Raw genomic sequence first — 21,474 nt, forward strand, 5'->3', positions numbered from 1 at the left:
AATGTAACTTGAAGAAAATTACTATAGTATTACCAGTGTAGACAACACTTACTATAATTTTAAAATGTACTAGAGACATATAGTGTAAATTGAGCGATTATTTTGTATGAAATTAATATAAATTATTTAACATGTTTTTAATATAATATAGGTATGTTTTATTCGTTAAATTATGTTTATATTAGTACTATAAATTTTATAAATTTTTCGATACTTGTAATTTAAATTACAGATAACCTAGCAAATATGATAAATCATTCTTGTGTAATTACTCACGGTCATCATACTGATATTGCTTTGAAGATTTATAGGTAATAGAATAAAGAATATATTCATTTTTGTTTTCATAATTTGCATTTGTTTTAGATAAAAATTATAGATTTAAACTGCTTAAGAATACTTTTTTTAAATCGATAACTATTTATATTTGTTTTTAGTAACCGCATATTATTAATCATAACACATTTTAAAAAATTTGGATCACTGATAGCCATAAGCCGTGGATCTTCATTCAATCAGTATAATAATAGTATATATTCTACCAAGTAAGTAATATTATCATTATGTAACGTATCTATAGTTACAAATTATTTTAACAGTAAATGATAACATTGATTTTAGAGTATTGTTTGGGAAAGATGATGTTGAACTTGTGGCAGCTGCCCGATATATAGCAGAGCAAATTAATGTAGATAAACCATTATTAATTTCAATATCTTTAAAAGATTATGAACCAGATACTTTAAAACCTATAGTTGCAGCTATAAATGATATGAAAGTGTAAGAACCAAGTATGAGTTTAATATTTGGTCAATTAGTTATTGGCCCACCTGGGAGTGGAAAAACCACATATTGTTATGCTATGACCAAATTTTTAGAGAAGCTTGGAAGAAAAGTGGCTATTATTAATATTGGTAAAAGTTAATAATATTTTAATGATTAATAGTAATTGAAACCTTACATTTGTGTATTTAAATGAACATACTATTATGTTACAGATCCTGCAAATGAAAACATGCAATATACACCAACAGTAGATATATCTGAATTAATTAAACATGAGGAAGTAATGTCACATTATGGACTTGGTCCAAATGGAGCACTGGTGTACTGTATGGAATTTTTAGAAGCTAATATAAAATGGTTAATTACAAAAGTTCTAAATTTGAAAGATCATTATCTTATATTTGATTGCCCAGGGCAGGTTTGTGTTTATATATATACATAAATATTGCACTATTAAGCATAATTACATGTTGTATTCATGTTTATTAATAGGTTGAGTTATATACACATCACAATTCAGTTAGTGTAATTGCCGAAAAATTAGGACAAAATTTAGTAAGATTATGCAGTGTACACCTTGTTGATTCTCATCATTGCAGCGATGCTGGTAATTTCCATATATAATACACCAAAATTTGACAGACTTGTAATTAAAAAAGATATTATATAACTTTTTTTTATTATAGGTAAATACTTATCTTCTTTAATTCTTTGCACAACAACCATGTTAAAATTGGGTTTACCTCATGTTAATGTGATGACCAAATTTGATGAAATGAAAAAATTTAGTCACTGCCTAGATTTTAATATAGATTTTTATACAGAAGTATTGGATTTAAACTATTTGCTAGATAAATTGGATGAAGGCCCTTTTACATCAAAGTAAGATTTTCTATTGAATTTTATTATTTTCAATAAATTTCTATGAATCAATCCAAGTATAAAATTTGAAATATTTTACATTTATAGATACAAAAAATTAAATGCAGCATTTGTATCACTCATAGAAGATTATAGTCTTGTTAGCTTTATACCATTAGATATTTCTAATCAAACATTGTTATTACAAGTAAAAAATGCAGTGGATAAGGCTAATGGTTATATTTTTGGCGGTAACGAACCTCAAGATGTTCAAACTTTACTTGCTTGTGCTGTAGGAGCGATGAGTGAAACTGAAAAAATGTCTACAATAGATGCTTATTTTTAAAGAATTTATTTTATAAAAATCATTGTCCTTCTTATTTTTCTCCTTTCCATATTGGTATTCCTTAATATATTAATAAACATCTATTTATTTAGTAAAATATATTAGGTTAATGAACGTAATTTTACTAACTACTTAACCTTTTGACTAGTCTGTTTGGCTAACAAATATTTGTGCCAAGTCATCATAATCATATACCCTCTTCAAAAAGGTATCCGTTAATTTTAATCCCGAAATTGTCTAAAGTATACATAATAATATTAAATAATATGCTGAAATATTTATAGACATGCGTTACGAAAAGTAGTACGTTCCATTTGTCTTACGAAGACAACTTTCTTTGGATTCTGTGACCACGAAAAACAGCGCGTTTCAATTTTAAATCGAAAGATAACATGTTCTTATTTATAGCGACAAAGAATAACTCGTATTGTTTTTTCACTATAAAAACTACCAAGTTTCAGTAGTTGTCGCGAAAACAACATGTTCCACTTGTAGCTGTTAAAAATATTATATTTGTCTAACTGTTTGTATAGGTTGTCTAACATTCTACTACAAGAATAAAAAGGTAAACGGTTCTTTTAAGTGAAATAAATGTCTTTAGTAAAATAAGTAGAACTTAATCAAATATAAACAAACTAATTTATTTAATTAATAATATTACTATAACATTGAATACATTCCCTTAGAATAAGACCTTTTAAGTATTAATGCTGATAAATTTTTAATAATTGAACTTTAGTATCTTATACATTTTATAATCTATATTCTATAATATCCCACTTTGAGACATACTGTTTCAAAATTTTCATTTACATACCTTTTTCATTTGAATCTTCGTAGAACAAATAAAACCTGCCACTCTTCGCCGCAATGTTCGAAATATGATATTGCTTGTGGTGTACTGTAAATCGTGCTCCTTATCGTGATTAATGTTAAACATGCTAGTTATTGATGGAAATGATGAAATGTGCTAGTCTTCATAAGACAAACGAAATGTACTACTTTCCGTAACGCACATCGTAACGTAACATCATTATAATGTTTATACAAAAATACTTACTATTATACCACTACGTAAGGGAATTAAACATAAAGGAATATCTATCGAAATACCAGGTTTCAATGTTCCTATCATTGTATTAGATATTCCACACCATGCTATAGAGTTACTTGATTCCAAACTTAACATTAAATCCATGCTTCTTTCACTAATGGTAATGAAATAAAAATTTTAATCGGTACAACGATTAGAATTTAGAACTATTTTTCTTATCTGTATCATATATATGTACATGATATAAATACTTACGACGTATTTATTATATGACAATTAAAATTTACTGATTGTTCAAGGTAAACTGTGAGAGGAATATTTTTCATTGTAACTCGTATATCACCAAATTCAGGTGCCTAAAATTAGGTAAAGGATTACAAATATGATATAATTACGAATGAAATGATAAATTACAAACCATTCTTTGTAATTGACTTGTTTGTAATCTTCCTCTTTCTCCCAAGTTACTTCTCCAAACAATATCTAACTTTCCAATGTTTGTTGCATTATGCATCATTTTTGGATCTTTCAATAAACTCAATTGTGGTTTTAAACAATATAAATATTGTCTACTACAATCAGTATCTAATATATTAACTAATCCATAAATAGATTCTCCTTTTTCATTTGTATTTAACGTTGATACTAGAAATATAATAATTATCATACAAATTCAGGTTCATAATCATCTAAATCAATCATTTTAAGTGAACCCACCACTAAATAAATGAGATGATTCAAGCGAAACCTTTTCTAAACAAATTGGGCCAGCTGTGAGATTCTGTATTTGTGCTTCCAGATATACTTCATCTGACTTCAAAAAGATTATACATATCATTTTAATCAATTAAATATTGTTATTATAAAAAAATTATTACCATAATATTACCTCTGCATTGTAAAATTTTGTTTTAACATCTAATGGTTTTACCACTTGAAATTTAAAATATTTTCTAAATGATTGTGCAGTGCTACCTAAATTTCCTGGGGTATAAGTTACTTCACATACTAATCTGGAAAAGTATGCATTGATTAATTATTTATTCAACACATATTACAATTTTAATGACTAGCCTCTTACATATGTGTGCCTATTTCTTTTACTTCGTGGTGTATAACTTCATCAACTGTACTGTCAGGTGCTAAATCTTTCATTTCTCCACTATTACCACAAAGAGATATATTCTGTGTGCTTGTTTGTAAATCTGCCTACAATATGAAATATATTATCATTTATAAGTTTTATATGACACATAGCATACATACAGCTATTATATCATATTGACTAATTTATTTGTACAATTAACTTACTTTAACAGTAACATTCTTTACGATCTGATTACTGCCGTTATGTACACAAAGATAACTTGAAAATATTTCACCTAAATAAATGTTACTGAAAGAATATACATACATAAAATTTCAACATAAATTATTTTTTGTGAAATTATATTTAAGTAAACTAATTATATACATATATCATTACATTGTATAATTATCACTGTTCATATATGAAGTATAGATAATTAATTACAAATTATGTGGCTTAAAAGCTCAAAATAAATTTTAATTGTGATATTTATATTTTTAATCATGTACATACCCAAAACTTTGTGGTAATACCATAAACTGTCCTACTGCAAGGGTCTCCATTCCTTGTAATGCAGTACAATCATTCTTAAGCTCATTATTTAAAGTATTACCAGGAAGATCTGTTGAATCACAAGTAATAACTACTGGACTTGCAAGCATAGGTCGTGTTAATCTCATTACTAAAAATGGTAAAAAATAAAGATACAATTATTAGTGCTATATGTAGTATACGTAGTGCTATACGATAGCCTTAGTCAATATATCAAAATAAACAATATCTTTTGTTTTCTTTTAATTTAAAACGACATCAAAATCGTTTTTATTACCTTTCAATTCTAGTAGATGTTCACTTTTTGGTTTAGTTTCCATTTAGATTGTGAAAGATAAATAATAGAGATGTTTACAAAAATAAATCTTTATTAATGTGAAATGAAAATAGAGCTATCACTAAATGTCACTTAGAAAATACATATAACCTACGCCTGTGATACATAATACACATAACATTCAATTCGATTCGATTTATCAAATCGATAGTTTAACAAAAAGCATTAGATTATCTTTAAAAATAGTATTTTAAAGCATTCTGCTAATTTTCTTGATTTTTGTATTGTAAATTCAAAAATAATTATAAGTATTATAACTGTAGAAATCTGAGAGAAACATGAAAGAAAACGATACAATACTTTCGATTTTACAGGACGTTTATGATAAAAGATATCTGTAATAAAAATGAATACAATCTATAATATTCGATAAAATGTTTAAATATTAAATATACTACATTTCACATTATAGGACGTTACAGCATGTATAACATTGAAAAAAATAAAATTGAAAATTTTATAATTCACTATATAATTAAAACTTGACAAGAGGGCGTACTTATATGATGCACCGCACACCGCACCCTGAATGTGTCAACAAATGTATCATAATACATTTGTAATTCAAAGATTAAATGATCATTGATTTATTTTCAGTTGTTTAAATAAGATATGTGTATGTATAATAGCATCACATATATTTCGTTAATTTGTTATTTGAACTAGTATTTTCAATTTTTCATTCGTAATCCTTATGTTCTGGAGATAAAGAAAAGAATATATTGATCAGAAATACGGTAACGAACAATGATTACATACTAACAAAACTTTTGTTACAAAACATGTGTACTACATCATACAAGCGTGGTATGTTTAAAGCCACATATGATACCAATTTATTAATTCATTACAATATGTAATAAAATGAAATGATCTTATGGAATGGCTGAATTGCATATAATTGGTCGAATTTCGTCAGCAAAAGATTTCACACAAACACGACTTTTATGCAAGTGGAGTTTTCACGCCGGTAATGGAATCATTATCATATAACACGTTTATTATTATTTATTATCATATATTTGATAATTTTATTTTTTTCATAGGTAGTGGATGGAAAATTGTAGATGGTTGTGAAGAGGGACAAACTCAAGAAAGTTGTGATCTATATACAAATAAGCCAGTTTGGGACCATCCCATAGATGTACACTATACAACCCAAACTCTTCAAAATTCACCAAAACTTTTGTTACAAATATTTCATAGAGATACACATGGAAGAGTATTATTTGGGTCATATGGTGTTTGTAATATCCCTTTATCTCCCGGATTGCATTCAATAAAGTGTCATACGTGGAAACCAATTGGTAGGTTGAATATTTTTTAATGAAATTTTATTAACACTTTGTTATATTTCATGTTTATTTTATTCCTGATATATAGGTAATTGGAAAGATAGACTAAGAGATAAGTTTTTGGGGATAACTTTACAATTAAAATCACCAAGTGTTTTAGTTAATTCCTTGGATAGATTTGAGTTACTTACAGAAAGTATGGGTACAGTCAAAATTGAATTGCATATAATTGCACGAAATTTTGAAAAATATGGATGTCATGTATGAATGTACATTATTTCAATATATCGTATAGTTAAAGAACATGGAATAGGAATTTATTTGTCAATAAATATATCCTAAATTATAAAGCATATAGAAACAAAAGTCAACATGTTTACAACAAAATTTATGTTAATGGTTTTATACCTTATATTAAATGAATCAATATATGCAAAGAAACTTGAAGAAATATTTACATGTATAAATGAAACAGAATGTGATGAACTAATAGAAAAGGACATTTTAGAAGAAACTTCAAGCACTACTGCTGAAAATATTTATAACACAACTAATAACATTATCAGTAGTTCTATGTATCCAACACAAACTCCAAAAATTCAAATAATACCAACAACAGAGATGTCTCATAAAATACAGTTCAATAATGAATTCAGAAACCAAAGTGTATATAAAATGTATTCTGATATATGCAAATGTGATTTAACAGTAAATTTTTGTTTCTTAATACCTTATACAATTTTGGATTAAACACGTAATTTTTTTAAGTTAATTTAAAATTGTTTGTTTATATAATAGATATCATCTTGTGACATTAATTGCTGTTGTGACAAAGATTGTAACAGCTTCCATTTTACTGTGTTTTCGTACTGTGAAAGTCATCAACCAGAATTATTTGATAAACGTTATTGTTATAATAGAAATTTTATACAACGAAATAATACTCCATTTATACTTGAAAAATTGGCAAACAATCTCTTTTGTATTTTATATGATAATCTTCCACCTACTTATGATATTAACAATAAATTGGTAAGATTAGTATGTATACATGTCAAATTACATTTTGCTATAAAATTATAATTTTTATTTTACTTTATTTTATATAGGATATAAAAACCGAAAAAGATTTAAGGAAAGCAATAAATTTAAATAGACCGACGTGGAAATGGGAAGACCAATTACATGTACCTGGATATAATACTTTTAGTCATTATCAAGATGATGGTGTTATGTGGATAGTGTATAATAATTATATTCAACCTTTTGGTATATATTATATATAACGTTATTTTTATTAGTATATTAAAATCTTATTAAATTAATATTTCTTTATCAATATCTCTTTTTTATAAATTTAGAAATACTACAATCTGGATTTACTTCATTGTGTTCTTTTAAAAAAACTTTAAAATATCTTCATGGTTGGAAAGATCAGTGTTTGCAAACTGAATTAATTAATACAAATAAGTTTTTATTTCCTATGGCTTTTAATAATTTTACAGTTATAGTATCTCCTCATTTATTAAATGAAACATATATTCAAGTATTGGATCAGGTATATAAAAGATAGTAACTATCTTTAAAAAGTTATATATCCAATAAAAAAGTTAATAACATTTAAATTTATAATTTCCAGGTTTGCCCCCAAAATGTATGTTTATCCTTAACTAGTTATTATTGTAAACATTATTGGAAAACTTGTAGCAATAATACTGTATTAGGATCATGTTCCAATGGAAAGTGTTATAACATTGTAACAGGCGTAAAGTACTTGATTGTTCACAATGGCTCTATGGGAATTAATAATGTTGACGTATATTTTAACATAGGTAATGTTTCTCGACATTTTTATCAACAATTTGAAGTAACTTATGAATGGGCAGAATTAGATAAAGAGAAAAGTTTCTTTCTGAGTGGTAATCCTGGTTATATTATTGGAAGACCATTAATTATTGGCACTTTAAAAATAAATAAGACTAATAAGGTGGAAACTAAATACATCAGTTTTAATAAAACTAGTAGTTTTTTGACATTACCTATAGCTACAAAAGCTGGCGAATGTAATAAAATCGACAGGTACACTCTTACCTTTGGAGAGGATATTAAGCTAAAGTGCTCTGTATTTATACAGACTAACAATTTTAGTACAATGTCCTGTATAAAGTTACAAAATCTTACTATGCATTTTTTAATGAAAGATTCTCTATTTAATGTTACACAAACAGATCAGTACAATATTTATGTTGCAAAGACAGGTAATTTTTCCAGTAATGATATCACTGATTGGACACAAATTTTACTGGATAGAATACCACAAAATGTTATAGTAGCACAGGTTGTTAATGGTCGTTTATATTGTTCAGGACTAATAACATCTGTACATTTAAACATTTTATATTCTTCTTTAAAAAAATCTGAAACATTAAACAATTACATTATAGTAGGGATTGGTATTAAATTTTCTGCAGAATTCAATATGTCTTGGTCTAAGTGTTTATATGAAAACTGTTCAGATATACTTAAAACAGACATTATTAGTTACGTTACATTTCATGATATATCAAAGCCATCAAAGTATTACTTTGCAGGAGGACCTAACTTAGATATTACTTTGCCATATGATTTTTTTTACCCTTTTTTGAGTAGTTCAACCTGTATTAAGTCAAGTATCTTTTTAATCAGTATAATATCGACTGTAGCTTTGCACAATTTATTTTATTGATCTTAGTTATTAAAGTATATATTTCATTTTTGTACTTAGGATACATATTTATTTACTATAATATTAAAAGTGTGATTTTGTACAATTTATCTTATTGATTTCAAAATCTCAATGATTACACCAATTTGTTATTAAAATGTATGTTTTATCAAAGTAAGACACATATTACAATTTAAATCGTGCACATGGGATAGAATAAAAGTAAATTTACATTTGTAAATAAAAGAAGGAGAAATCGTATAAAATACTAAAACTGTTATTTTATGATACATTTAATTTATTTTACTCATGAAACAATGTGTGTTTAAAATAAATAAATGAAAAGTGCTTTGTAATAGCTTGTTTCATTCCCCTAGTAATAAAAAATATACATATATTTATATTTTTTAATTCTTAATATTTTGTTATCGTCGATGTAATTAAAAAATTTTTTTTCTGGATCTATTGTTCCTGAATCAAAATCATTTCTGTTTTGTATTCAAATGTATGACATCACTCGTAAATACTGATAGGCTATAGCAGTTTATATTTCGCGCCGATTTTCTTCCATTTCTCGAAAATTAGCCATTTCCGTTTTTCAAAAAGAAAAGTTTTTGAGTTGCATTATCACATGAGACGAAAAGTGGATACATTATTACAAACGAAGTTATTTGGATGCAAATGTACTTCATATATTCCAAGATACAACATCCACGATCATAAAGTAGTTTCCTGTGGAATGGAAAAAGTGTAATTTATTATGAATATTTGATGCTTGATAAAACATTCAAAACTGCACTTTACAGTCACCAATTGACGAAAAGAAAATGAAAGAAGAAACGTTTTTCTATTGTTACTGGTGTCAAAGCGGTCAGAAGTAATCTTGCAGCCTGATAATGCTGGATTGCATGTTATTAAAACCACCTTTGAAACTATATCAAAGTCGGAGTGAGTTCTTTCTCACCTTGCTTACTTCTCAGTTAGTGTGCCTTTGGACAACTAACTGTTTCAATTAATGCAACGATTTGAAAGTGTAGCTCTTCAAAAATGACCATGAAGTGAAGAATTGAATTGATAATTTTTTCACATTTAAGGAATAAGCATTTTTCTGTTGTGGAAATAAAAAAAGGTAATAAAAGCTGGAGATCATTATTTCAATTGAGAAAAAATATTTTAATAAATATTTTCCGGTAAGAAATCTGCAAAGTTTAGTCAACGATTCAATAACATTTATCTTTATCTATGTGCATATTATTACAGATACATTATCCAATATCCATGATTCAGTAATATTTTAGAATAATATTAAATGATTGGTTAAAAACTGCATCAAACGCATTTCAAAAGAATCATCATAATATGAAAGAAAATTCACTAATATAACGTTAACCAATGAGAGTCGTCCGTTTAAATCGTTCGCCAATCAAACTTGGTTTGTCTCTTCTCTAAAATCTTGCCGCTATAAACTTGGTACGAGCTATATGTCTATGGTACGAGCTCCTGCAGCTGTCGTGTTGCACTATGGGACGTTGGGTTGTGCTTCGCTCCAATACAAGATGGCTGACACTTGTTAGTAGTGTATTTTCGTTTTATCGAATGTGTATTTTATAAAAAAATCAGTGCCTTCGTATTCACGTATGGTGCGTGCATGTTTGTACAACTAGTACAGAAGTGCTCTTTCTTTTTTTACCAAATAGTTCCCTTATCATGTATTATCAAAAGATATCAAAATGTGCCGTGAAAGTGCTAGAGGCAGAATAATTACCCGTCACCAGCCATATTCATATGTGTTCTTTTGTTATGACAATTGTGATATAATTCTTGTGGAATATAGTGCCAAGGTGAAGTGATATCTCGCTTTGTTGCGCTTCTATTCCATCACTAGTGTTTTGTACAAGATTCGTTCCACTACAAAATAGATTAAATGAAAGGTATGTATGTATTTGATCTATCTTCGGTACGCCTATTCACGAGATATTCTTGAAACCGTATATTCGTGTATTTTCTCTTTTTTCGATTGTCTTTTTCTATAGCTCCTTGTGCTTACAAAGTATAAGAACCGACTGACCTATTAACCTGTTATATCGATTAACGTGATGTCATATATGGTTTCTTAGCTTTTCTTTGACATATTCTTTCAATTTTAGTTGCTGTCATTGTTTTATAATTTCTTAGAATCGTATAATTTCCAATTGACGGCCCTTTAACGATCATCAATGACTGTTGCGATGTATTACTGAAATAAACCCTCGATTTTTAACATTGCTTTAATATAATTCTTATCCGCGTAATTCTATTGTTTACGATACCTCAACATAAAAAGTCTTACAGTTCAGGGACGAGAATAAGCAAACTAAGTATGGCAGTAACATTAGTAATGAAATTTAATCATAGTGCGTTGTTAGAAGAAAAATATTTCGGTTTAATTTGATGTTTTATGAAACTTTGTTTATTTTATTCTTAACATGATTTTTGGCAGGAATAAATATATAGCAAATTTTGGAATCTGCATTTTCTGTTTATTCTACTTAAATTAAATATAATGATCTATATACTATCTTTAATATTGCGTTTTATGCAAATGTTTCACTTTTTTGAGGAGTAATATTTCGTTTATAATGTATAGACGACATTTAAGAAAGAAATATCTTATATTAAATTTTTATAAGTATCAAAAAAACAACAAAATTTATCACAAATTAAATATTTATTATAATCGTTCGTTATGAAAAAGTGATTTAATAAGTTGGTGATCTTGATAGTACATTGTTAACAAGAAAAAAAAGTTCAGAATGTCATTACTGCGCACGATTCGTTCAAAATTCGTCGTAAGAGAATTCGATTCATGTTTTGCACAAAACATGTGTGTAAATTACCAATATGATATCGAAGTTACTACTAAACCGACCTTACGATAAATTGATGTGATGTATCATCAAGTTTAAATAAAAAATTGAAAATTTTCGATGACTATATTTGCTATTTATGACGAATACTTTTAAGATGTACTACGATATAATATAATTTAATAAGTAATTTATAAGATTTTTATTCCTCGTTTTTTATCTTTCATGGTAATTTTAATTATATGATTATTTTATGGTAATTTCCTATTCCTAACTATTACAAAAAAAGTAATTTTCGTTTCTCGCATTACGACAAGTATAACTCATTGTAATTATTTTGAAATATTATTTTTAAAATCTATATAATGTTCTATATTATATTCTGAGTTCTTGTTTTATTATCATAGCTTATTATTTATTAACGTGATATTTGATTTTTTAAAATGTAAATTATGGTGTATAATGTCACATAATTTACGACTAACTCAATTAAATTACGAGTTGTAATAATTGCAGTTACTTTCTTTAATGAGGTATAAAATTATTTACAGATTACCATAAGTTCCATTAGATATTTAGAAGAATTTGTGGGCAAAAGAATAAAATCGCGTTGAAATGTTCTCGTCCTTAATTTAAACTAGGCATCGAGTGCATTAACTTCTTTGAACACTATGTTATATTACGGTATATCACTTATACAGAATTAATTATCATTTAATTTTCAGTAATGTTATACCGTTTCATACTTAGGCATTTATAGAAAACCTTTTTTCTTTTTAGTCGGATGTGCTTTAAACATTTTTTTATTATTTTACATAATGATCGATATCGTGGAACAAAAACAAAGAATAAAAAGCTTTTTTCTGAAAATGTAACGAGAAAATTCACGAAATCAAATATAAAATAATTTTCATGCTAATGAAATCAATTTGCTTACTTTTAGCATGATAATAATATTTGCCGGAGCAATAAACAAATTATTTGTATAAAAAATCTAAATCTATTCGTTAGCAAAGAAGCAATTATTATTCTATTGTTTACGTTCTATTAAACTAGCTTCAGTAGTTATAATGATCAAACTATAAAGGAGCATAATATGAAAATTTATGCTCAACGATCTTATTAATGAGAACTGACAAATCATTAAATCTTCAAAACTGTATTTGTGGTACCATTGAGTTATTTGTTTATTAGAAGTTAATTAATTACACGCATTTTCTGTCAAAAGAAACGATACGATTCCCTCGTATATAAACTGAAATGTCGTATACAGTTTTATTTTATTTGTCTTCACTGGACAAATTTCAGTGGGACGTGTTCTTAAAATATTTCAGTCGGATAAGGGTTAAATATGCATCTAGTAGGCCAGTCTTGTGCTATTTCAAGAATAACAAGTATATAATAACATCGAATATGTCCTGATGTGATTATCGATCTTCTATAGGAAAACAATTTATTATTGAAAAAGAAAAAATGGATAAAGTATTGGATTCTAGAGATCTATCTGTAAGAATACAAGTGTAATAAACATCTCGATATAAAAGTTCTCTTTTAAAGAATTACGATGTGCACAAAGCGAATCGTTAACTCTTCCCAATCGTGCTTCACCAATAATTCGATAAATTTTTATAGTCATAACTATATAATTATCATAGTTATTAAAATCTTCTAGAATTATTATTTACAATTAATTGTCTTTACTGCTGAAAGTACGAATAAATCTTATAAAAGTTGAGTACTTCTTAGAAGACACGTCTTCTATATACGATACTTTTGTATGTAATAAATATTATGTAGAAATTTAATTCTTTGATTGTTTTTTTTTTAAATAAGATAAACAGAAAAGGTATTTTTTTAATAAGATTTTATTGAGCGCGTTAGTTATTTCTAAAAAGCATCTTATATTACTAAAGAATTAAATAACGATTCATTTTTTCAATTTTAAATTGTTTCATTACTTTAGGTTTTATTATATAACAATTGAAAATCGTACAACACATAAATTCGGGATATTGATGGACGACGCAGTAATAATAATAATTAAACAGGGACGTAAAATATATATGATTATAAGCTCGTGAAAGTACACAGCAACGATAGACATAATCCCGTTGATAAGGGGACATGATTATTTATTAGCTTCGTACGCCGTAAATGATCAAATATCCTGCATTCGTTAAGGAACAACTACTCTTCAAAATATAACAGTTGTTTTATTTCAGATACATACCCGCTTCTTAAATCATGATCTGTTAATTATATCAAAATATTTTGTATTCGACAAATTTGTTTGTCATTGTATTTTAGACGATTTTATAGATTTTATTCAATTTGTTTGTGAATCAGTAGAATAAATTTATAGAACTTTATATATTAGATAATTTCCATATTTTATCGATTTTGCATTGAGATAATGTTACAATTGAAAAGATTACGATCCAATGATTACGTAACTTCCATAGAAAGAATTAAGTTCAAAGAGCAGATTTTCGGACTTGAAAAAATTCTGGTGGAAAGAAAATTTTCTTACATGTTAAATTATTAAACACTGAAAGTTTCCTTATGTTTTCTTTTATTGTTTTCTCCAAAAAATCTTAATCTTCAAATAGTCGACCATCTACAATATTTATTAATCTTATGTAATAGTAAATCTTATTATTTGTTATTTTAATTTCGTCCATTCAATATCTAAGGATAGAATATTAATTATCACTATAACATATACAACATTCTCTTTATCATTCTTCTAAAACCAATATCAACATTAATATTTCTATTCATTTAAAATCCATCTCTGTAATATTACATTTGTCGTGACTTAACATTTTATTTCTGTAATATTACGTATGTAACTGGATTGCATATATATACAATCTCTTATTATTAATACAAAACTATCATTTTTTCCAAAAAAATCTTCTTTATTACATTTCTATAAACATTTATATAACGAACTAAAAAAAATATTGTCGCATCTTGCTAAAATGAAGTGAACTCTTAAGGGGTTAAAAACACGGTAAAACTCGTATTCCTACCTCTGCTGTTTAAAAGGGTCTACGAAATCGATGTTTCCCATCAACTGTATTTTCTCCCTACTTTTCTGCTCTTCGCGCAGAAGCTTTATTTTTCTCGTAGCAATTGTTCGAGTCGCAGAAAGAAAGAGAATAATTGAAAAAAAGCAATAGTTTATCGAATGACGATTATTCGACTTTCGAAAAGTTGTTAATATTATTTCATTTTGGTTGCAGGTCATACAGTCGTGCTGCAGCTGGGGCAGAGGTGAGGGGAGGCCAGGCGGAGATCGAAGAAGGGATGAATGGAACGGCGGCGTTGCGACGCAGCGTCGGGGGTGGCGGAGGCGCCGCCGGGGGTGGGACCGTCGAACCAGCACCCGTTGCCACCCTCGTCGTCTACAAGGACGAGGCCGGATACGGGATGAAAGTCTCCGGTGATAACCCTGTCTATGTTCAATCTGTGAAGGAAGGTGTGTTGTTGGAGTTTTAACATTTGCATATAGCCAGTTTTTCGTTTTTAAAAAAGAACAGTTTAGAAATATGTTAATACATTGGATTATAATAATCATGACAGAATCGATTTCACTGGTGGTTTTAACAAAAGGGTTTAGGGATATGATATTACATATGTTGATCGAAATAGATGGTGGAAATTATACTGGCAGAATATATCGAGTATTTTTAGTGAATATTTTAAATAATGATGTGCAAGATATGAACCAGTGGAGCTATTATTATAATATACTGAATTTATATTATTTATTATATTTTGTTTCGAAAATTTTAATAAATTATGCAAGTTTAATTTGGTTTAAATATTAGAGCGAATTTAGTGTCCTTAATTTTGTTATTATGTTTCTGGTATTTTGTTGAATCTTATATTTACATATTCAATGTATATGTTACTGTTTTTGGTAATGCATTATGTATTTCTTAACGCATTTTGTATACATTAATAGCTAAACTGTTTAAAAAAGTAGTCGTTTTTATTGTTCAGAACAACGTATTATCATCTTCTTTTAATTACATTTAATTTATTAATTGTATTTATTTAATTGTAACAGTAAGTTCATACAATACTGATGTTACAAGTTAGTAGTGTATTAATAGTACAAGTGCTACTACTACTGAGTAATATAAAGTGATGACATTTCATTATGTTCAGATACTTAACACATTTACCACTAAAATTAATTTATTTAATTAATGGGATGTAAGACAATTTAGGCTACCTTTAAACCAACATTGTAATGTATGTTTTCACGATAAAAATTTTATCTTTTAAGAAATACTATCAACTTATTTATAAATAACATAATATAAAATCTGTGTCGATGCACAAAATTTATAATGGTTCACATACAAAATTATTTTTGCATCATATCTGTATTTGTATCAAAAAATTATTCAACCTTTATTCTAAATATTGTCCGTAAATTGTAAAAAGTGATAAAAGTTAAGCTGTAATTTTGGTTAAGAAAATGGTTATTAAATTGTTCGCAAATTTTTCTAATACTTAAATGTCTCGATAAAGAAAAGAGTTAAAAGCAAACAATGATATATTGTAGGCGGTGCAGCCGCGAGAGCTGGCCTTCACGCGGGCGACAAAATCATCAAGGTGAGCCTATTTCGAATTTACGTTATCGCTAAGTAACACTAACTAAGATATTTCCACTGAAATTATGGATCGAATGTAAATTATGAATCAAAATATTTATTTTTGAAAATTTAAACGATCAATAAACGCATACCATGTGTGAATTTAAATTACTTGCGTCTATAAAATGTGTATTTGCTGCGATATATTTTCACTATTTATAACCATGATTGGTATTTCCAGGTTAACGGCGTGAATGTAATGCAGTCCACGCATACGGATGTTGTACAGCTCATAAAGTGTAAGTTTACATACTTTCTTTCTTTTCTACGACCTCTTTTTTGTTCTTTCTCTTTTATTTCCAAGACGTGGGTACGTTATTTGGCAGCGAAACGGAATAAATGTTTCTCTGTGAAGAGACCGACATATTATAGAATCGGACACTATCTAAATGTTAAAACATTTCAAAGTACTTTTCATTATCAATAGCGGAAAGTATTAATTCCGTTATAGAGAGATTTAGAAAGATCTCGGTTTTGTACCAAATGATATTCATTATCTTTTATTGCTTAATATAATTAAAATTTGATCGCTTAATATTTTATTAATAGCAATATCATTTCCTATTCTAGTTTTCCTTTATATACTCACGAATACAAAGGGGAAGAACATTTTTTCTCCATGATAGGATTTTCCCGTCGATTGAGCATTTTTACGTAGTCAGTCTAGTAAACTTGTAATATAAACACATATGGGGTAGTTCATACTTTCTAAGGTATTCTTATGTGTCGTTGATCATCACAAGGGGTGCGCATAATTCAATCTAGCTTAGTATAGGCCAGGTCATTGACCTGTATTTTATAAAAATAGATAAAATACTTAGATATTATGTTTTAAAAGAATTATCTTCAAAGTAACAAATTGAGATAGAAGAGTAAAATGGTTAATTATTTTTAGATAATAAAAGCATCTTGTATTTAGAATATTAATTAGATATTAAAAGAAAGAAATGTAAATTGAATAAATCGTTATATATCTAATAGAACTATAATTGATATCTTATTGATATAAATGATTCTCTGAACAAGATTAAACTGCAATTTAATTTTATTGAATTATATTACGATTCATTTAGTCTAGCTCTCACAAAATTCTGTTCAATTAAGCGAAATCGAGTAAAAATAGAGTCAAACCTCATATTGCTTTTCAATGTTTTTTGTTTTTCCATACTCAAACTGGTGCTTGATCAAAACCTGTCAGGGTATATTCCATGTCTGGAAAGCTTTTATCGAAATTGATTCGTAAAGTTCATCGATTTGAGCGGGCAATGCAATTTAATTTAAAGCTGTATCACAGGCATTGCGTAAAAAAAGAAGGAAGCGGAGGCTTGCGAAAGGAAGTTCATTCTACGTGTAGTTAGGATAATCAACGTTTGAGTATGCGAAACTCCAACGAGCAATCTGTCTCTGTCTTTCCTATAAATTAAAGCGAGTATCTAGAGAGATATGCCAAGTGCAGTGATGCATGACCAACGTTTATATATTACAAAAAATCTACAAAAAAGAGTTAAGTTTGTTTGTTGTATTTGAGAAAAGAGACATTTATAAAGATCACGAATGATTGTCGGTGATTTTATCTTGGATATACCGACGTCAACGAAGCTTCTGTGGCGACGTTTCCAGTGATGTAAGCATGCGAGTTTATAGCGGTGACGGTTGGTTCATAGAGTCTATCTTCCTCCTCCTAACAATTCAGGTACAACACAATGACTATAAACGTGTCTTTTCCATCGTAGTTTTAACTGTGCTGTAATCCTACAAAATTCTATTACGTTTCAGGCATAACGCGTGAACGAAATGAAACGAGAGTTGTTTCAGGTTGCGTTATTCCCTCTTATTTTATCATGTTGCGATTAGTTCCTCGAGATACTGAAATAAAATACATTTCTTTGTGTAGAAAGCAAATAGTTTTCCTTTTATGTCGTGTTCATTTGTATATTTGTATTCACTCTGTAATCATTATTCCTAGCTAATAATTCAAAAGTAAAATAAATAATTAGAGAGTTGTAAAAGAGTTTGTAACATGTAAAAGATTTTGAAACCGGATGCAATATGTCGCGTAATCTAACACTTTTTGAATGTGAGATGGTGTTGTGTATTCAAATTTAATAACTTTCCAAAGTACGCTAACTGTCCTACTTAATCATTTCATAAGGCAACAACTCTTACACGTATTCAGATTTCGCTAGACTCATGAATATTTAAAATCGATTCAACACAAACATTTTTCAACAAATACAATAAAAATCTCATTTGCATACCAAGTCATAACAGTATACCAAAGTTGGCGAAGTTTTTCCGTGTAATAAACGCACTTCTAAAGATGTATCGGTAAAATAATTTGGATTTGGAAATTAGAAAACTTGCAGATGTTCAGCATGAGAATTACCGAGAACAAACAGGGTACAGACTGGTATGAGTATTTTAACGGGAATTAACCGTGTTAGAACGTTTTACTGGTTGAAGTAACTTTTGTCTTGTGAAAATAAATAAAGATAGTTTTATGAGGAAAGGCGTTCATGTGCAGAATACGAGAAGATCCTTAACTGACCGTTAAATCACTGCCATTTACAGCTGAGTCAATCTTTCCTTCGGGATTTTCCAAATCATTCTGCTAATTTGTATAACGTTTCAAGTACTCAATCATACAGAAAAATGGAAAGAAATATCATCTTAATTTTACCAGATATAAAGTTTATATAAAGTTTCAGGAAAATTCTAATCTTTTAAGAAGAAAATCTTGTATCATAAACTTTTTTTTATTTTATAGATTAAAGTTCTTGGGTTAAGAAATTTGATTATTAGGTGTAAAAGGAAATTATGTACTTCCTTATCGTAAACAAAACGTATCTTCATTCATAAAATTTGAAATGTTTTCTATAAAAAATTGTCTAGAAAAATAATTTAAACTAAAAATAACTACAGCAATACCTTGTAATAAAAGACAAAAAGTAAACTTTGCTGAAAAACAAAACACACACGTAGGAGATTTCCATCGTTACGATAGGAAAACATCCGTAGGTCTATTTCCTAGTAATCCCCAGTTATCGAAATTTTTACGTTGCAAAAACGAATTATAGTATTAAAGTGGGTTTACCGAGGTGTTATAGCATATAGTCAAATGACGAGATCTGGTCATATATCGAGGATTAGTCGTATACGCGCGTGTAAACATAAGAATCTCGTCATTCATATTAATACACGTACCTGGGGCCAAGTTTCTCGGTACGAATGTCTTTACTGCTCCACGTATCGCCTCGGTCATCGCCAATCGTTTTACGCAGTTTTGCAGACGACACGGTTCTCGATGCGCGTGATATCTCTCCGCGAAACTGTACATTCTCGAATCGCTGATACCAAAATTTCATTGAAAGATCGATTTACCGGTTTGAACGTGTTTGTTCTCGTCGACGTTGTGTATCTATATGAAGACGCGAACCACGTATGACCTCAGGCAAGCTTGGAAGAAAGCTCGTGCGAAAGCATACTCTGGTATTTTCAGCTTCTTCTGAAACGTTTACGTTCATGTTCGCAATTATGTAATTTTACCGTTAGGACACGGATTATTGTTCGTTGGAATTTTACTTATTTCTCGTACGATCATTTGTGATTCCTTTGTATCAGAGAAACACGAAATTGCATCCGTTACAAACTGTGTAAAGTTGCAGGTTCCTCGAGTAATATATATATTCTCTGATTCCATAAAAATGCAAATATTTGGCAAGTTGTGCATATTTTCGGAGTGCTTATTTAGGCAACAACTTTGAGGAAGAGATATCACGATACACTCGCGTTTTCGAAATCCAATTCTGTCGTTGCGGAGTTGTATATCGAATTTGAGATTTTGATGTCGGTTTTGTTAATTAATTTTCTGATACGGATATGCATTTCCAGAATTAGAAAAATATAATGACGTCATACGTCTCAGCTGAGCGTAAGAATGAGTCATTGACGGCGTAAGCAGAGACTAGATTTATAGTTAGTTTTATATAAACATTCTATTCATGATAAATGTATTTTGTTTACATTTTTATTCGCTATTACGATTTTTTTTTGTCTGATAAGAGATCTGGGAATTCTTTTATATTCTGTTTGGATAATTTTATATAATTTTATAATTTTATATTCTGTTTACAAACTATATATATACTCATTGAAGAATATTTTAATTATAGCCACGACCAAGATTACTTTCAATTCTTTGCTTACAAGCTTGCTATATGACATTACGATTTCTTAATGAACATCTGCTTGTCGCAATATCGTATACAGGACCTGTATTTTTCAGATTACTTATCAGATATTGCGTATCAACGATCGTATGATCATACATATATACAAATAATTAAAAAAAAAAAAAAAAAAAACACGCAATTTGCATTAAACATAAAGGCATATCAAAATCTTAAAATCAGTATAATACAATATTACTGATGATTTCAATTGATAAATTTTCCTAATTACGTAGTATTTAGTGTACACAGATTATCCATAGAAAACATTTAGTAGTCGAGAGGAATCTAAATTGTTGTGAAAGAAAATACAAGTACTGACTGTTCGAGCAACTCTCAAAAGAAAGGTGGAGGGTCAAACGCGGGGGAAGGACCGGCGGAGGTATGCGAAAGGTGACTAATCATCGTCCTTGAACCCTTGTTGCAGCTTCGACGCAGGTGGTACTGACGGTACAGCAGAAGCCAGTTGCAACGAATAGTGCGACAACGACGGCCACAGGGCTGCAAGTTGGTTTGGCGGGTGGACACCAGCGACCAGTTAGTTTATCAGCCGGTACCACGATGGTATCACCCTCGCAACCGGCGACTTCCTTACTCAGGGCGTCGACTGCTCCAGCGACCGGTGCACCGTGTAATGCACGTATTACGGGACCTCAACCCGTTGATGTAAGTCGATACTTTTGCTTTATTTATGAAGGGAT

The 21,474-nt window shown here is 28.7% G+C and overlaps 5 protein-coding genes across 10 annotated transcripts in view; 4 read left to right on the forward strand and 1 right to left on the reverse strand.

The window, feature by feature from the left end:
* Positions 1–11: 11 nt before the first annotated feature.
* LOC100644672 (GPN-loop GTPase 2) lies at positions 12–1,997 on the forward strand. 2 transcript variants are annotated; one of them, XM_020868395.2, is made up of 8 exons: positions 12–151; positions 233–311; positions 438–545; positions 622–920; positions 999–1,204; positions 1,279–1,393; positions 1,473–1,668; positions 1,756–1,997. In XM_020868395.2, the coding sequence occupies exons 4-8, from the start codon at positions 794–796 to the stop codon at positions 1,991–1,993; spliced, it is 882 nt and encodes a 293-aa protein (XP_020724054.2). In that variant the 5' UTR covers positions 12–151; positions 233–311; positions 438–545; positions 622–793; the 3' UTR covers positions 1,994–1,997. The 2 variants fall into 2 exon arrangements, with proteins under 2 accessions (XP_020724054.2, XP_003393587.2); XM_003393539.4 differs by having other exon boundaries at positions 622–914.
* LOC105666392 (proteasome assembly chaperone 3) lies at positions 247–784 on the forward strand. The gene is made up of 3 exons (XM_012315403.2): positions 247–311; positions 438–545; positions 622–784. The coding sequence occupies exons 1-3, from the start codon at positions 247–249 to the stop codon at positions 782–784; spliced, it is 336 nt and encodes a 111-aa protein (XP_012170793.1).
* On the reverse strand, positions 1,250–5,244 carry LOC100644549 (trafficking protein particle complex subunit 13). Its single transcript, XM_003393538.4, has 10 exons — positions 4,967–5,244; positions 4,651–4,819; positions 4,359–4,443; positions 4,129–4,256; positions 3,937–4,060; positions 3,765–3,861; positions 3,466–3,692; positions 3,303–3,403; positions 3,054–3,201; positions 1,250–2,230 (listed from the first exon to the last, which is right to left on the reverse strand). The coding sequence occupies exons 1-10, from the start codon at positions 5,007–5,009 to the stop codon at positions 2,138–2,140; spliced, it is 1,215 nt and encodes a 404-aa protein (XP_003393586.1). The 5' UTR covers positions 5,010–5,244; the 3' UTR covers positions 1,250–2,137.
* A 338-nt stretch (positions 5,245–5,582) lies between these two features.
* Positions 5,583–9,352, forward strand: LOC100644431 (tectonic-1). The gene is made up of 8 exons (XM_048411035.1): positions 5,583–5,996; positions 6,073–6,333; positions 6,410–6,585; positions 6,664–7,029; positions 7,120–7,353; positions 7,431–7,590; positions 7,683–7,879; positions 7,961–9,352. The coding sequence occupies exons 1-8, from the start codon at positions 5,909–5,911 to the stop codon at positions 9,044–9,046; spliced, it is 2,568 nt and encodes an 855-aa protein (XP_048266992.1). The 5' UTR covers positions 5,583–5,908; the 3' UTR covers positions 9,047–9,352.
* Positions 9,353–10,461: 1,109 nt separating this feature from the next.
* Positions 10,462–21,474, forward strand: part of LOC100644321 (rho guanine nucleotide exchange factor 11) — a 36,350-nt gene continuing 25,337 nt past the window's right edge. For 2 of the 5 annotated variants that reach the window (XM_003393536.4, XM_012314929.3), the window contains exons 1-5: positions 10,464–10,956; positions 15,120–15,355; positions 16,454–16,503; positions 16,726–16,783; positions 21,201–21,439. In XM_003393536.4, the coding sequence (XP_003393584.1) occupies positions 15,184–15,355; positions 16,454–16,503; positions 16,726–16,783; positions 21,201–21,439 (519 nt within the window). In that variant the 5' untranslated portion in view covers positions 10,464–10,956; positions 15,120–15,183. Of the gene's footprint in view, positions 10,957–15,119; positions 15,356–16,453; positions 16,504–16,725; positions 16,784–19,829; positions 20,034–21,200; positions 21,440–21,474 lie in introns of those variants that run through there. The other 3 variants (XR_007225715.1, XM_012314944.3, XM_012314937.3) reach the window with 3 other exon arrangements.

The sequence above is a fragment of the Bombus terrestris genome, chromosome 2 (assembly GCF_910591885.1).
Source record: "Bombus terrestris chromosome 2, iyBomTerr1.2, whole genome shotgun sequence".
Lineage (NCBI taxonomy): Eukaryota > Metazoa > Arthropoda > Insecta > Hymenoptera > Apidae > Bombus > Bombus terrestris.

What these genes read in the sequence shown, in the direction of transcription:
- LOC100644672 (XM_020868395.2), top strand. Translation starts at nt 794, where the DNA reads ATGAGTTTAATATTTGGTCAATTAGTTATTGGCCCACCTGGGAGTGGA. An exon ending in TATTATTAATATTGGTAAAA is followed by an intron (nt 921 to 998) that starts GTTAATAATATT and finishes ATTATGTTACAG; the next exon opens with ATCCTGCAAATGAAAACATG. An exon ending in TCATCATTGCAGCGATGCTG is followed by an intron (nt 1,394 to 1,472) that starts GTAATTTCCATA and finishes TTTTTATTATAG; the next exon opens with GTAAATACTTATCTTCTTTA.
- LOC100644549 (XM_003393538.4), bottom strand. Translation starts at nt 5,009, where the DNA reads ATGGAAACTAAACCAAAAAGTGAACATCTACTAGAATTGAAAG. An exon ending in ACATCTACTAGAATTGAAAG is followed by an intron (nt 4,820 to 4,966) that starts GTAATAAAAACG and finishes TACCATTTTTAG; the next exon opens with TAATGAGATTAACACGACCT. An exon ending in ATCATCTCATTTATTTAGTG is followed by an intron (nt 3,693 to 3,764) that starts GTGGGTTCACTT and finishes TTATATTTCTAG; the next exon opens with TATCAACGTTAAATACAAAT.
- LOC100644431 (XM_048411035.1), top strand. Translation starts at nt 5,909, where the DNA reads ATGGCTGAATTGCATATAATTGGTCGAATTTCGTCAGCAAAAGATTTC. An exon ending in ATGATATTAACAATAAATTG is followed by an intron (nt 7,354 to 7,430) that starts GTAAGATTAGTA and finishes TATTTTATATAG; the next exon opens with GATATAAAAACCGAAAAAGA. An exon ending in TAATTATATTCAACCTTTTG is followed by an intron (nt 7,591 to 7,682) that starts GTATATATTATA and finishes TTATAAATTTAG; the next exon opens with AAATACTACAATCTGGATTT.
- LOC105666392 (XM_012315403.2), top strand. Translation starts at nt 247, where the DNA reads ATGATAAATCATTCTTGTGTAATTACTCACGGTCATCATACTGATATT. An exon ending in ATTGCTTTGAAGATTTATAG is followed by an intron (nt 312 to 437) that starts GTAATAGAATAA and finishes ATTTGTTTTTAG; the next exon opens with TAACCGCATATTATTAATCA. An exon ending in AATAGTATATATTCTACCAA is followed by an intron (nt 546 to 621) that starts GTAAGTAATATT and finishes CATTGATTTTAG; the next exon opens with AGTATTGTTTGGGAAAGATG.